Consider the following 16224-nt stretch of genomic DNA (forward strand, 5'->3'; position numbering starts at 1 on the left):
TTTGTAAAACGTAGATAAAACTAGAGAAATATAATACTGTTAGGAAAACTTGTGTCAGGTTGAATCTGGCCTTAGATATTTATTGGTTGCATGACTAAGAGGGAGTCCTTCATCTTCTCTCTGCTTCCTCATCTGGAAAATAATACCTGTAGCACCTATCTCAAAGGGTTTGTTATGAAGTTCAAATGAAATATTTCATATAAAAAAGCACTTTGTAATATTTTAAGTGCTATATAAATGCTAACTGACATCATTATTATTATTTCATAAACTATTGGCAAAAAAAAATGAGTTAACTTTTTATTTAGAATGCCAGTAAACTTTCAGTTCAAAATGTCATAATATTCATATTTTAAGTCTGACATTTGGCCTTTAGTCAAGTATTAATTACTAATTTCCATGAGATAAAATTAAGCTTTTAAAATTACAAATATATTGTCCTTAAAGAAAAGGAAAATTGTTTCACTTCTAAGCACAAAAAGTTAATATGTTCATTGCCATCTATTTTTATCCTTATTGTGAACCTCTAATAAAGGAGGTCACACATAGAAAACCAAATGGATGGTTGCAAAGAACAATGAGATGATGGTCAAATTAATAAGGTTAGTAAATAAGTGAAATAATACTGGTGCCAGACTGTATGTTACTTCATTTCTGCAAGTGAGCTGTAAACTTTCATGGGAAATAGGAATTTGGAAAGTACAATAGAAGTCAGTCTTTGAATAGGATAAGGATTTCAGTCTGGTGGAATCTTCCAGATAGCTTCTACGAGGAATCTAAGTTCAAAGATAATGGCACATTTCTCCAGCTAGGATAAGAGCTCAGTGTAGGGCAATATATAAAGATATGACTAGAACTAGCTATTAAAAAATATATAATGTTTTAGGAAAATCAACTGGTCTGAAAGCAGAAACAATATGACTTTCAAATAGCTCTAGCCCCTAGGTACAATTTATGAAACACAACAGGCTCTAAATTAATGCTTACTGATTATGGGTGAGGAAAGGACTTTCCGGATACTATAAGAGGAGTGAAACCCTAGAAGATAACACTCAAGATCAGACAAAAGAAAGGATCTTTCATACTCAAGGTATGAAGGTATCAAGAGGAGAATCTTTAATTCTCAAAGCAAAGGAAAGCAAAAAATTTCCGAGAAGGATATAGCACATCATTAGAGAATATGCCTTAACCCATCAGAGCAGAGATATTAAACACATTTTTGTATGCAATCCACAACACTCTTGAGTGTGGCCAGAACTAAATTAAAATGTAATTGGGAAATACTTAGCAAAATAAATAAAAGTACAATAAAATATAATGTTACATTTTAAAAATAAATAAAAAAAGACAGCCCTCATTATTCCTTATATAAGGTTTAACGGTCCTCTTTCTGAGTTTACATTACTGCACCAAAAGATACCTTAGGGCAGAAGTGTTAAACTCAAAATCCACAGGCTGCTTGCCAAACCAGATTAAAATTCAAATGGGAAAAGTTTAACAAAACAAATCAAAATAGAACACAACATAATGTTAATTTGTGGCTTTCTAAACCAATAGGCAGGCCACAGGGATTCAATATTTTTGAATTTGACACCATTTTCTTAGAGGGTTGGTCAGAAGATCCTATCCATAGAGCTAAGATTACAAAACATGCTAGAACTGGAGAACAACATATCAGTTTTATAAAACCCAAACTACTTTGCCAAGAAAATCTAAGGCTTAAAGGAAGCTTCTGTGGAAGGCCAGGATTAGTGACCGAAACTGCTATTTGATAAAGAGTAAAAACCCTTAGCTAACATTAGCATAGGCTCAAGCCCTGGGCTTGAGTCAGGAAGACCTGAAATCAAATCTAGCTTCAGACATTTTACAGATCCTAGACATGTCACTATTTCTCCCCTCAGTTTCTTCATCTGTAAAATGAGCAGGAGAGGGAAATGGCAAAAGCATTGTAGTATTTTGGCCAAGAAAATGCCAAAGGGGGCTGAACACAACCACAAAAACCCTTAAAATCAACTAAAGAAGTGTTATATGTTGACTGCAGAATCATCAGGATGGGTAATAAGGAAGAAAGTACTCCATAGATAAATAAGTAGGGAAACGCATTTTTAACCTGGAGTTTATGAACTTAAAAATAATAATTATTTCAACATAATTATTTTTTGGGCAATTCTCTTGTACATTTGTACATTTATACACATTCTGAAAAAAGGTTCCACAGGCTTTACTAGACTAAAATAAAGGATCCATGACAAAAAAGCTAAGATATCTTGCCCTAAATAGTACTACAAAGAGCCTGAAAAATTAAACAGTCCAGATCTTTTAGGAGGAATTGGGGTCAACTCACAGAAAACTTTTAGGAAAGTAAGATTCTCCCCTCAGATCTAGACCAGGGCTTTTTAATCGAGCAATCAGATTTCATTGTTTCTATGAACTTGAATAGGAATAAAATCGTATCTTTACTTCAATATAACCTTACAATCCTATGTATTTTATTTTATTCATTTAATAACATTACTCTAAAAAGGGTTCTAGCATCACCAGACTTGTCAAAAGGAATATGACACAAAGTAGATTAGGAACTCTTTATTACTAGACCCACTGGGTGCTAAAGGGGGAAGATGCAAATTGTAATATGCCAACATAAACCAACAATTAATTGGAAAGAGAAACATTTGTAAAGGCTCATATGTCAAGCCAAGAAAAGCAAAATGGAGGCATCCTGGTAGACATGGGTATCAAATTACATACATTCTTTGCAAAGATAGATATAGCTAGATTGCTTATCCTTATTTTCCCCAGCAGAGAACTGGAAGGTTACAGGAAGATAAAAGAGACAAGATAAAAATCAAGACTAAAGATATAATATTATCTGCTAAATATCACAAATGGCAAGGTCTGAAAGTAAAGCAATGTTTTTTGAGGGGAGAGGGAGAGAAGAGAGTTGTTAGAGGCACTGAAATTTATAAAATGGCTAGTTCTGGACATAGGAGAGCTGCAGAGACAGGAGTTGTGGAAAGAAGCATTTACTGCTCTGAAGGTACAATGGCTACTGCCTCTTAGGAAGCCCTACTTAAGGAATACTTTAACAGTAAGAGGCCAGGTAAGCCTCTGACGTAAGAACTGAAGGGGGTACCATGATGATTTCCTATACTCTGATATGAGCTATATTTAGATGTCAGAGTCATTAAATAAACGTGTCCTTATTTTGAGCGTCTGTACCTTTATATTTGCTAGCAAGTTTAACTAGGTTTGGAGACAGCAGGAATGACCTTTATCTGCCTGAAAGCAATAAGTTTGAGAAATTCATGGAAAGTATACCCTACAACTTCAGATCAGGAGAAAAACCCTAACATAGCGATTATGACAGATTATTATCCCATTCTTTTGTCTTCTATTTCTCTTTGCAATTAGAGAATAAAAGCATAGAATTTTGGAACTAGAAGAGTCTTTTAGAGATTATCCAGTCCAAATGAAAATGAAACATTTTACTAACACTTCTAACACTGAGTTGACAGAGTAAATGAAAATAAATTTCAATTAGTACTATAACTATCCCTAAGCTTTAATGAAGATTACATCCCATATGTAGGGCTAGAAGGAACGTCAAGGGCTACTTTAAAACACCTCAAATTGGAGGTGAGAAAACCGAGGCCCAAGGAGATTATGGGAATTGCCAGTAGTCACACAGGCGTGATTACCAAAGGTGAGTCCTTTGATTTCAGAGGCAGTTCTCTTCGTACTGTTAGATTTATAGTATAGTGAGAATGAAAGAATTTCTTCATAATTGTAAATTTCTATTATTCCTACTGTGGAGGGTTCAGTGGAAAGAGCAATGAATTTGTAGTCTCAGGACTTGGGTTCAAATCCTGCTTTTCTTTGTGACTTTTGGGAAGTCATATAAATTCACTAAACCTCAATTTCCATTTTTATAACATGCGGATAGGGAGAAAACCTAATGTCCCTTTCGATTTTAGATCTATAGTTTAAAGATCATCTCCTGGGGTCCTTTTACTGCCAAATATAAGCTTGATCTCAGAACTAGAGATCTAAGAATTAGATCTAAACACTAGACTTAGGTCAAAGTTTACCATTTGTCAATTCTTAATCCAGTTCAGAATACCAGTTCCCAAATCCCTTCAGCAACAAACTAATAACACAAAGACATGCAGAATTTGCAAAGAACTCCAATCTTAAAGAAGACCCATTTTCTCCATCCAAATTCCCACATGTGCCTACACACATCCAAGTATTTGGCAGAAATAGATAATAGTGGGTAGTAAATATTGCTAAGGAAATGATACACAATGGGATGACTTCAAACTTTAGTTTCCTAAAGCTTTTTGCTTTATCCCTAGAGAGCATAGATATCTAGATAACTTCCAGCAGTTCAGAAAGTAGCTAAGTTTTTATAACCAGTCCAGAAAGAAATAAAAGACTAGAATTTTGCTTTAAGATTCAGCGATCTGATAATTGTATAAATATGTATATGTATATTGGATTTAACATATATTTCTACCACATTTAACATATATTGGATTATTTGCCATCTAGGGCAGAGCACGGGGGAAGGGGAGGAGGGAAATTGGAACACAGGGTTTTGCAAGGGCTAATGTTGAAGAATAGTCTATGCATATGTTTTCAAAAATAAAAAGCTTTAATTTAAAAAAAAAAAAGATTCAGTGGTCAATTTTATAAGGTAAGTAGATTTTATAACTTCAGGAAAGTAATGGATGTTAACAGCTATTCCCAAACTCCATTGTGGTTCCTAGAGCAATGGGTTTGGTGGTTTCTATTTCTATGGAATTTTCTTCTGACCTCCCTGGTCTCCTTTAGGTTCCAACTAAAATCTCATCTTCTATAAGAAGTCTTTCCTAATTCCAGTGCTTTCTCTCTCTTTTAATTATTTCCTTATTTATCTTGTGTATAGTTGCTTTACATATGTTTTTGTATGAGATTTCTACTATTGGATTGTAAGCTTTGACTCTTCTGCCTCTTTTTGTATTCCCAGCTGATTTTTCCTGTGTAACATGATAAATGTGGAAATATGTTTAGAAGAATTATATACTTTTAACCTATATTGTATAACTTACTATCTAGGGGAGGAGGAGAAGGTAGAAGGAGGGAAAAAAATTTTGGAACAAAGTTTTGCAAAGCTAATGTTGAAAACTACCTTTGCATATATTTTGAAAATAAAAAATTATTTAAAAATTTTTTAAAGCATGTAGAATAAAAGATGGACTAGTATCCACCAAATGTGAAAGTCCAGAAAAATCCTACAAGATTAGAGGGATTGTAATCTGTACCATTAAAGAGGAATCCCCATATGGATGATATACAAACATGTTATTAAAGAGTTTTTATTCTTATTTATATTATTTATATATTCTCCAGCTGACAGTGGATAAGAGCTTTGGGCCTGGAATCAAGAAGATGAGTTTAAATCTGGCCTGATATACTTCCTGGTGGTGTGACCTGGAACACGTCATTTAGCTCTGGATTGCCTCAGTTTCCTCAAAAGTAAAGTGAGGATAATAATAGCATCTCACCTATCAGGGCATTGTGCAGATCAAATAAAATACTATTTATAAAAGTGTTTACTTAGCACAGTATCTGGCATATATGTAGTAGGTGTTTATTGTTTATATCAAACATACTGGTAAACTAGCATCATTGTGTTGGTGTTAACACTATGTCATGTTACTGATGTGTACAGGGTCAAATCATGACCTTTCATAGTTTCAGAAACAACCATGAACTTGAGAATAACAATTATGTCCATTCCATTCTTGGACTTATACTAAATGAGATCCATCCTCATTGCACAGAATTGGCTACTCTGAATCTTAATATAAAATTCTAAGTTTCTTAATAAAAATATTACTTTTTCTTCCCTTCCCATTCCAATCAAACACTGAAAGTGTACTGAGTACAAATAAATGGTAAGAAACACTTTGTGGTATTTTTAATCTAAACAAGAACATGTGTAAACCACTTTACAAAACTTTGAAGGTTCTATAAATGTGAGCTATCAAAATCATTTCTAAATAATAAAAGACAAGGTAAAGGAATTATGACTTTCAGGGGAATTTAGCAGTGGATAACATAAAAGGAATGGTTAGAGTTCATTACTGTGTTTTTACACTTACTCTTTGTCCACTTCTTTCATTCAACAACCTGTATAAGGTACTGAGTGAGATACACACATAAATAAAATGTGGTCCGAACACTCTAAGTTATTCCTACTAAGGTAGGACTGCAAGAGGTGAGCACAAGGGGTAAAACCAGCTTCTTCATGTCCAGAAGAGAAATTCAAATGCCAAAATGCAAACTCTACCCATAGGACTGAGAAGTTCTTAAATAATACTAATTCTGATTTATCTGCTTCTGGAATGTATAAGAGCATTTTAACTTGTTTTTATATCTGCTTTATAAAGTATGAAATTAACTTGCTCTAAAACCAAAATAAAACTTATCAGTAAAAAGATACTTTTGTAAAACAATAGACAATTTTGTAGCAAAGGTGCTCTATAAAAGAGATTTCACATACTTTATTTTTTAAAAAGAAGAAAAAGTCTATTTCTAAGATCCAGTTTTAAGCAGTACTTACTTTTCAACCCACAGGACTGAAACAAGCTTTATACCATACTTCTGTGCTTTGTCCCAAGTGCTTTGATATCCTTCCTTAAATATAACATGAGTTACATTTCTGTTAAAAGTTTTTGAAACCTGTGGAATCATAATGAAAAAGAATGTATAAATTATTAATAGTTAACACTTAAAATCATGAGTTTATCAGGCAAAAAAAATTCTTACTCATTCTTTTAAAATCATACAGCAAAAGAAAAATATGTCAATGCAACATATTAGATAATCAAAAATAAGAGCTCAGTATCTGATAAATCCAAGAAACAATTTGTAAAATCCATTTGATAAAAATAGCATACACCAACATATTACACAACTTACCAAACATACTCAAAATTAATATATGACCTGAATAAAATGGATCTACTAAAAAGACAAAAGCGAATGAGATAGGAATCTTTAATAAAGTTTTGCTAAAGGGAGAATTTTTTTTTCCACTTTAAATTTCCATTATTTTTAGTTATCAGCTTTTAATTGAACTTAATTTCTGAATCTAATACTCCTCCCTCTACCCAGGAAGTCATGCCTTATAACAAAAATAAAAAAGGAAAAAAGCAATTGAAACAAAATATATCAATCAAATCTAAGAGCATATAAAATGTTCCAGACACTTAAGTCCTCCACCATAAGTCCAACCACTTGGAGGTAATATTATAGCAGAGATTTTTGTCTGTATGGGTTGACTGGAGGCAACATTTCAACTTTTGAATTTAGTGATAAGTGATCACAGCACAGAATTGAGGAAGGTGCATTTTTTCCTCATTTCTTCTTAGGTTGTAACTTTGGTAATTTTAAGTATACTGCATTAAGTTGTCAATCATTATATATATACTGTTTTCATTTTATTTGCTCTATCAATTCATATTGACATTTGTCTTCTCATCTGGCATAGCATCACAAGATGAAAAGGAAATGAAAAAAGATAGATTATGAACCATTCCATTAAAGCTATTTCTATTAAGGGCTTCATCATGACCTTAATGCTATTCTTAACTCCCCACACGCATTAATGCCACATGACCAATCATATCTTTCACATACAACTTTCTCTACATTCACATAGGCACAGGTCTATTTCCAACCCTTATAACTTCGGGACTAGACTCAAAAAATAACCTTCTAATCGATTTCAGAGTCTCCTCACCCCAAACTATTCAACACACAGCAGGAAAAATAAATATACTAATATTTATGTCTAAACCATGCCCAATTCATTTTCTGAAAGAGGTTTTTCATGATCTCCCAGATGATAGTGTCTCCCTCTCCATTCTCATTTTACTTTTTATCTGTTAAGTGTTTTTTTTTTAATATGCCTACACATGTGCATGTCATTTTCTCCTCCACTCATCTGAGAATAGGTCTTAGAAGGCTAAGAATGTTTGTCTTTTGTTTGTCTTTGTATTCTTATATCCTTTATCCAAGTACAGTACTAGGTATATTCTAGGCAATTAAATATTTAACAATTGACTGATTAATTGAAATAGACTCATTAAAATACTTGCTATACTAAAATTCAACAGTAATAAAAGAATTAAGATAATTCCTTTGGAGTTGTAATAAAATGCCCAGTCTAACAGTAAAAACAGGCTTTGGCAATCTAATCTCAGCTCTGCTTCTTTTACCCGGGTGTTTCTAAAAATACTGCTTCTTTTCTCTGGACCGTAACATTTTATAATGAGGATGGATTCAAAAATCTGGAAATTCCCAGCTAGCTCTTAATTTATGATCCTATAATCTATGCAATACTTAGTCACCTACCACCTGATCTTTTCTGTATCCCATAGTCACTAGTAATTCACAAAGCAGAAAAAAAACAATCTTTCATTAGAGATCAAAGAAAGGTCAGATGTGAGAATAAAAGTAATTAATTTTACTTACTTTTGCTCCCATACCCAGGAGTTGATTCACAAAAGTTTTTGAATAATTTTCTACTCCACTGGATGACCATACTTCAACATAAGCAACAACATCTGAAAAAGAAATACACTAACATGAACTGCACAATACTCACACAAATGTTCTTTCCCCAAAGATGTTAAAATACTTTATTTTTGTCACGAAGTCCCTTTTATGAACAAGAAGCTTTTAGCTTTGATTTTTAAATGTGTTCACAGATATGTCAATAGTAAGCTACTGTCAGTAAAGCTGAAATAATTATTAATCAGCAAAATAGCTAATTTTTTTTTTTTAAACAAATGACCTTTTACATAGTGCTATTGGGCACCTGGGGGGTGAGTTGGATAGAATGTTGGGCCTAGATTCAGAATGATGCCTCTTTCTGAGTTTAAAGCTCATCAAATATTTAGTAGCTGTATGATCCTGGCAAGTAATTAAACTCTATTTGCTTCAGTTTCCTCATCTTTAAAATGAATTGAAAAAGGAAATAACCATTTTCCTCAAAAAAATCCCAAAGGGGTCACAGAGTTGGACACAACTGAACAACTGAACAATAACAATCAATAATTACTAGGATATACTTAATAAAGGAATCCAATTATCTAATTTTTGAAGTATTTAGATCCTTTTCCTTTTTCCTCAGGGCCTATGTTTTGGGTTTCACCAGAGTGAAATGTGCAAATCATTCTTTTGCTGCTCAATGAGAATTATAATAAAAGATTTATTAGTAAGAAACTGGCATTTGTATTATATTAGCCTAATTTTAGTATTCATTGGATTACTTGACCCAGATATACATAGACAATGTACGTGTATTAAAAAAGGTAAATAGGATTTCAGAAACCTTTTCTTCTTTGTAATCACCTGCATCTCATATTTTTAATTTTTCCAAAAAAATTTAAATGAAAACAAAATTCAACCCATGTTTTGAAACCATCTCTGGAAAGATATAAGGCTAGAATAAAACTATCTGATATACATAGTGCTTTTAAGTTATATAAGGGATTTCACATACATTTTGATTCTTGTGATTACTCTTTTGAGATAATCATGATTAATCCAATTTTACAGATGAGGCCATTAAGACTCAAATAGATTTAAGTGATTTGTCCAAGGTTAATAAACTATTGAGCAGTAGAGCAAGGGAATCTTACTGAGGTCTAATAACTATTTAGTGAATTCCTATTATGTTCCAGGCATTGCTCTGATTTCAAGTCTAATATTCTATCCACTAAATTACATAAAGTTCTAAAAATAAGCCTAAACAAAAAGGTAAGCAGGCAGTTTTTCCTCAGGCATCCAGAAGATCCCTATGCTTCCCCTCATTTCCTTGTGGTCTCACTCCAGAAGTGCTGTCATATTGTACTGTTTCTGTTATCCCTGATTGTATCAGGGACCTATTGTCACAGTGCCTAAGTCTCATTAGTAAATTATCCCATTAACAAGAAGCCTCACAAAAGTAAGGAGAACCTTGGCTCATTTGTTGTTGTTCAGAGGTGTCTGACCCTTCATGACCCCATGGACCACAGCACACCATTATTTTCCATGGGGTTTTCTTAGCATCGAACTTGAGGGGTTTGCCATTTCCTTCTCCGATAGATTTAGGCAGAGATCAAATGACTTGCCAAGGGTCGGATAGCTAGTAAGAATCTGAGGCCTATTTGAATTAGGTCTTCCTGCCTTCTATCTTTTTTACCACTTAGCTGCTCCTTAGTCTTAGATTAATGAATTCTCTTCTATGTTTTCATTTGTAAAGCTCCACTGAATCCTACAAATATAGAGAAATGTTCAAGTGATTCTTATGTCAAGTCCTCAAAGCAAATCTATAATCACATAATTAAGAGGTCAAGAGATGACTGGAATCCAGGTGCCCTGACTCCATATTCTGAATCCTTTCCAGGATGCCATTGTGTTTCATTGCTATAAGAGAATGAAAAGATTGTCATACCTGAAAACAGAAGATTTGGGTCAATAATTATTTTCTAAAACTTATTAGAATTTACAAACTGTAGGAAAACTGAGCAATATATCTTTGTAAGAGTCATGTTTAGAAAATCACAATGCTGGCCTAATCACCAAATTGTTATGAGGAAAGCTTTTTAAAGCTTAAAACAATACAAGAAATATATGAAACTGAAAAGTTTTTGATTTTTAAAGCAGAATCAAGTAATGTAGAGCAGTGGGAGATGAGGAGAGAGGGGAAGAACCGGACAAATGAAACAGAACCTTTAAAAAGAAATGTGTGGAGCTAAAAGAAGGAGGGAAGAGAGCTCATATAATGGAAACAATTATTGTATACTGCTAGTAATTGTGTCACTTTGGACTTCTGTCCCTCCCTTCCTTCCTTTTCCCTGCCTAGGATTTAAGCTGGACTTGATGTTACCACCTTTCAGTTCTTAATCTTATTCCATTTAGGGTGGCTTTGCCTAGGTATGATGGGACACAAGGGAAGGAACCACACGTTAATTTATCAATCAACACTTAATGTGTTTACTATGTGGGAGAAGATATATAAAGGCAAAGATATTCAAGGAGTTTACATTCTAATGATGTAGGCAATAAAGAAAAAAGTACTTAAAAGACAAGACAATATATAGAAGGTAATCATGTACAATTACACAGGAACTAAGTCAAAAAAGAAGCCAGGAATTTAAGAAGTAGAGGTGAGGAAAGAGAACAGTATCCTAGACATAGGAAACAGCTAGTATTAAGACTCAGAGATCAGAAATGGAGTGTTATATTTGAGGGACAATAGGCCACTGTAGCTGGATCTCAAGGTTTATGGAGCAGAGAGATTTTAAGGATAGAGATATCTTTATCAGAAATGCAGAAATTTAGAAAAAGTTTGGGATTTGTGGAAAAGACAATGAGTTCTGTTTTAGACAAATTGAGTTTGATATGTCTATAAGGGATCATCCAGTTACTGCCCTCAAAGACTTTACATTTTAATGGGGAAAGCAATACAAACATATATACATACATACACACGTATCTAATACCCCCTTCACCCTGTTTTTAAGTTTAGGGCAGACACCCATGTTTAAGGAAGCAAAGAAGACCAATAGGTGGGGACACTTAAAATTAAAGAGTGTGGCAGTGATGAAAGAGGCAGCAGAGAATGGAGTCAAGAATGCATGTAGAGGTACTGTCCTTGGCATGGAAAAGAATCAATTTTTCTTGTGAGACTAGAGTAAGCAAAGAGATTGTTGGGAAGATATTGGAGCAATAGGAGCAAAGAAAAGTTTTAGCTTTGGGCACCCCCAGATAATGGCCACTGGCAGTTTGGGTTACTCAAAACCTTTATTCAATTAAGTCAGAGGATTTATTCCTTCAAAATCTCATTGCCATCAGATTTGAGAGCCTCAGTTTCTTGATTCTTCAGCTTCTATTCATCCAACCTGTCTAATTAGCTGTCTAATTCCTCAGCTCTTGCTTGCTTGTCTTCTCAGTCCCATCAAGCAACTTCATTCTCCTTTTCTCAGAATCCTACAATTATAGGCTGGAAAATCCCTTCTGGTAATCTTTATAACCTCAGATATGTAACAACCTTTCTGGGACTCGTTTCCTGATCTGTAAAATAAGGGGGTTGGACAAGATTACCTCAAAAGTCCTTTCCAGCTCTCTATCTTAGATACTCTGAGAGATCTTAAGAGCTAAGGAACTGAGGAAATTTAGAAACAGAGAACTGAAGGGCATCACCACCCTATCCAGACAACCAAACTTGAAACTTCAGAATCATTATCAACTTTTCTTGTCCTCCTATATTCAATTAACTGCCAAATGGTATTTATCCTAGCTCCCCAATTTTTGCTTAAATGTTATTAGATATGTACAAAATCAGCAGTCTGTTTAAAAAAGTCTCCTTAACTGGTCTCCCTCCATCTAGTCTGTCCTCTCTCCAATCAATTATCTTCTATGAAACTACCAAACTTTAGGAATATCTGACCTTGTCACCTCTTTACTCAGCTTCAGAAATTTGAATGACTCCCTACTGTTTCTGACTTACTGTGTCTGCTGTCTCTTTTCAGGGCATTCCATCTCTGGACCCTTGCCTTTACACACATGTTCCCTTATTCTTAAAAAATTCCCTCCTAGTAATTTCCAGCTCAAGTAAGTGCCAGCTTCTAGAAGAAGCTTATTCCTTATTCCCACTTGTCAATGGGAAATTACTTTGTCTAAGTTTGTACTTATTTGTAAGTATACATGTTTCTCTCCCCAATAAAAAAAATACTCTGAAGCCATTGTTTTGTTTTCATCTCCAAGTCTCTAGTCCCTAATTTAAACGAGGTATACAGGAGGTGCTTAACAAATGCTTACTATAAGAGATTTAGTGCTCTAAGATCCATTTAGGGCATTTCCTCTTTTAAAGAAAAATTGAGACCAGGACAGGTTCAGGGACTTCTCTGTCAGCTAGGAAGTTAAGCAACAAAGCTTCAAGTGGAACCCAAGTCCTTTTACAGCAACCTCTCCAGCGTTCTTTTCTTTGTACTTGGAATAGCTTTTAGAACGAATGGAAGTGCCTAAGATGCTAGGAGGTTGGGGTGGGGGAGGGGGCGGGAAGGTGAAACAAACAGTACGGGTTAATTTCAATCAATTAGTTCAGTGGTTCTCAAAGTCTGGTCTAGAGCATCCTGGGAACTTCAGAGAGTCTACAAATTTATAATTAGTTTTTATTTTTAATGTGATCAATATCCATAACTATAAACCACATAAACAAAAACTCTTTGGACAGATCCTCAATCATTTTTAATAGGATAAAGATATTGAGAACAAAAGTTCGAGGACCACTGAATTAGTTTCGAAATTTTAGCTGTAGTCCGATCCATCCCCTCAATCCCAAGAGCACAGACTAAGGAATGGAACTTTGGAGCTCATCTAGTCCAATATCCTAAAATTTTAGATGAGGAAACTAAGGTCCCGAGAGGTTTAGTGACTTGGAAATGGTCACCACCTGCGTCAGAAGGGACAATCTCTTTTGTCTTCACGTTCCCGTAACGGACTCTTAGTTCCCCCTCCCTAAAATTTCCCCCCAAACCTCCCTCTATCCCTGCCCTCCCCTCGACCTTTTACCACCCCATTCCCCCAAAGCCGGGAGCCGGCTACCTGACAGCTGAAAGTTTGTCCAGAAAGGAAGAGCTGGGACAGGACGGGGTGAGAAGGTTAGGGAGGGTCTAGCCCAGGGTCTCTCTACCTTTTAGGATGGGCTCGCCTCGGGGTCTTGGGGAACCCGTAGAGTCGGGGGCAGCCATAATGCAGCCGGGAGCTGCCCACGCTTCCTACTCTCTGGCCCTAGGCTCCTTCAGACTGTGAACACTGCGCATGCGCCGAGAAAAACTCTTAAAGCCCTTCCTGGTTCTTACTCTCAGGAAGAAATCTGCCTTATCCGCATTTTCGTGGCGACCCAGGCAGGCGCTCACGAAGCCGGGAAAAAGGTGGGGGGCGGGGCCAAGTCTCACTGGCCCGTTTTTTAGTAAAACGCTTTAGGACCTCCTATCCCACCCCCACCCCATCCTCCACCCCACCCTCCACCCCACCCTCCACCCCACCCCCCAGTTCCGGGAGGCCGGAACAGATCTTTTTCCAGCTGCTATCTTCCGCTAACAATTTCTAAGTTTTTAAGCCGCGGAACGTGTATTTGTTTCACTCCCCGATCTAATTTACATTGCGTTTTAAGATTTAGGAAACGTTTTTCACACAGTAGTCCAGAGGTTATGTCGTTTTTATTATAGATATATAATGTTTTCTTATGTATGTATAATGTTTTTATTACATAGGTATAATATGCGGTAACATGATAATATTAAGTTATATTAACACAATATATTATTATGACGCTCCTATTATACTTAAGGAAAGGCACAAAAGCTGTTTTGGACACTATCCCCTTCCAGGCACCACCCCTCCCCTCTCATTGCCGGATCCAAAACCCGGAGTAACTCTCGCTTCCAGTCCAGCAACCTGCTAAACTAGACAAGCTGAGCCAGAGCAAGAAGTTTCGACTTGATTCTAGACTTCCCTAATTCAAACCTCCCGCGCGATCTGGCTCCGCCCCAGCTCCCGGGCTCTGCATTGGTTGTCTGCATATTAGGAAGATCCGGCAAGTCCCTAAGAGCTGATCCCTAAGTATTTTACTTTAGGTTCACCTAAATGATCAAGTGCTCCGGCCTAGGGCTCAGCACATCGGGAGTCTTTTTGATGTTGCCCAGCAGCGGCTCTCATCTAGCCTCATTTACCGCGGGGCGCTTCTCCCTTAGTAGGTTGCAACAAAGTTGCATGCGCAAATTCTTGAGGTCTTTGACCAAAGAAGGTTGCTTCCTTCGCTGTAGCTATTAGTCTTCTAATCTAGCTTCCTTGAAGAATCAGACGAAAAAGAGGGCTCCGAGGATAGTAGCACCGGCCCTTCAGAAAGGAGAAACTGAGGCACGAGAAGGGAGGGGATGGAATTGCCCAAGGCTATTCAAAGACTAGAAGGGGCGAGACGAATCCTGATCTAAGCAGCTCAGGAGACCTTGCTGTAGATTCTTACTCTCCTGTATACTCTGTGACTTACAGCAAGTCAATGAACTCATCTTCAATCTCTTCAACTGAAAAATTAGGTCACTAGGGTACCCCCTGACCTCCCTCCCAATGCTAAATTAATGGTCTATGCTTTTACCATTCCATTTGGCCTGGTTTTGAGAGACATATTGGAAGGCACAAAGATAGGGGCATGTTACAGAGCGAAAAAAAAAACAAAACCCAAAAAACATGCGTTTAAAATTCTACTCCCAGGAAAGGTCTGAGATCCTTAGAGTGAGAAGAAAAACAAACCAAAAAAATCGCTGTGTCTTTACGGCTTTCAACATGACATCGCTTTTTCTCCTCTTGATATTTTTAGAGTACATTGATATTCTCCAACAAGCCTGCGGGCCCCCCTACCCCCCAGTAATTCACGAAGTTCAAGTTCTTATGGAGTACCAATTTATGGAGATTAAGTGGCAAGCCCAGAGAAACAGCCAGCAGGCTAGATTTGGAACTAGGCTGTGAGAATATATCTTAAATCAAAAAGCCTACTAGCAGCAAGAAACAGGATTTACTTGCTAGGTCCTTCGCTATAAATGTTATATTCTAGATTAGTGTTAAAGCTAAGTAATGTAAAAGTAAGGTAACACTTTTTGAATTGAATTAGAAAACAATTGGATAAATTTGATAGCAAACTTTGGACTGGGTTCTTTTTTCCTCCGGGAGCTGTGGTAAAAGAAAGAGCAGATTTTCTGACCCAAGATTTTTCGAAAGGATTTGTGTGTACTCAAGATTTAAGATTTTCTGTCTAATAATTTAATTTATTTATCTGCATAATTTAATTATCTGCATAATTATTTTCATTCAGTTTTCCCCAATACTTGGACCACACATAAATATAGCTACAAACAATAGGACATTCCTTGAATTGGTCGCTAATTCTCTTGAAACCATGGGCGGGGCCGGGAGGGGGGGCGGAGAGAACGCCATAGCTTTTTGCCCCTAGGGACACTGACTTGTTGAATGAAATTGTTGTTTCAAACCTGTAAAATATTGAATTAATTAACTGTTTCACCTGAAGCCAAAGTCTAGCTGACTAGCAAAGCATGCAATTAAGGAATCATTTGCAAATCAAGAAGAAAGCAACTGAATTAAGCCCACACCCACTTTCTAAGATGATGT

General features: G+C 36.0%; 1 protein-coding gene across 5 annotated transcripts in view; it reads right to left on the reverse strand.

Annotated features, from left to right (window-relative positions):
* Positions 1 to 13990, reverse strand: part of MCPH1 (microcephalin 1) — a 336480-nt gene extending 322490 nt beyond the window's left edge. The window contains exons 1-3 of one of the 5 annotated variants that reach the window (XR_004231848.1): positions 13733 to 13988; positions 8524 to 8615; positions 6608 to 6726 (exon numbers count right to left, since the gene is read on the reverse strand). Coding sequence is in view for 3 of the 5 variants with exons in the window: in XM_031951141.1 (XP_031807001.1) it covers positions 6608 to 6726; positions 8524 to 8615; positions 13733 to 13790 (269 nt within the window). In the remaining 2 variants the exon portion in view is untranslated. Of the gene's footprint in view, positions 1 to 6607; positions 6727 to 8523; positions 8616 to 12858; positions 13145 to 13732 lie in introns of those variants that run through there. The other 4 variants (XM_031951141.1, XM_031951143.1, XM_031951142.1 and 1 more) reach the window with 4 other exon arrangements.
* Positions 13991 to 16224: the final 2234 nt, after the last annotated feature.

Source organism: Sarcophilus harrisii, chromosome 2 (genome assembly GCF_902635505.1).
Source record: "Sarcophilus harrisii chromosome 2, mSarHar1.11, whole genome shotgun sequence".
Lineage (NCBI taxonomy): Eukaryota > Metazoa > Chordata > Mammalia > Dasyuromorphia > Dasyuridae > Sarcophilus > Sarcophilus harrisii.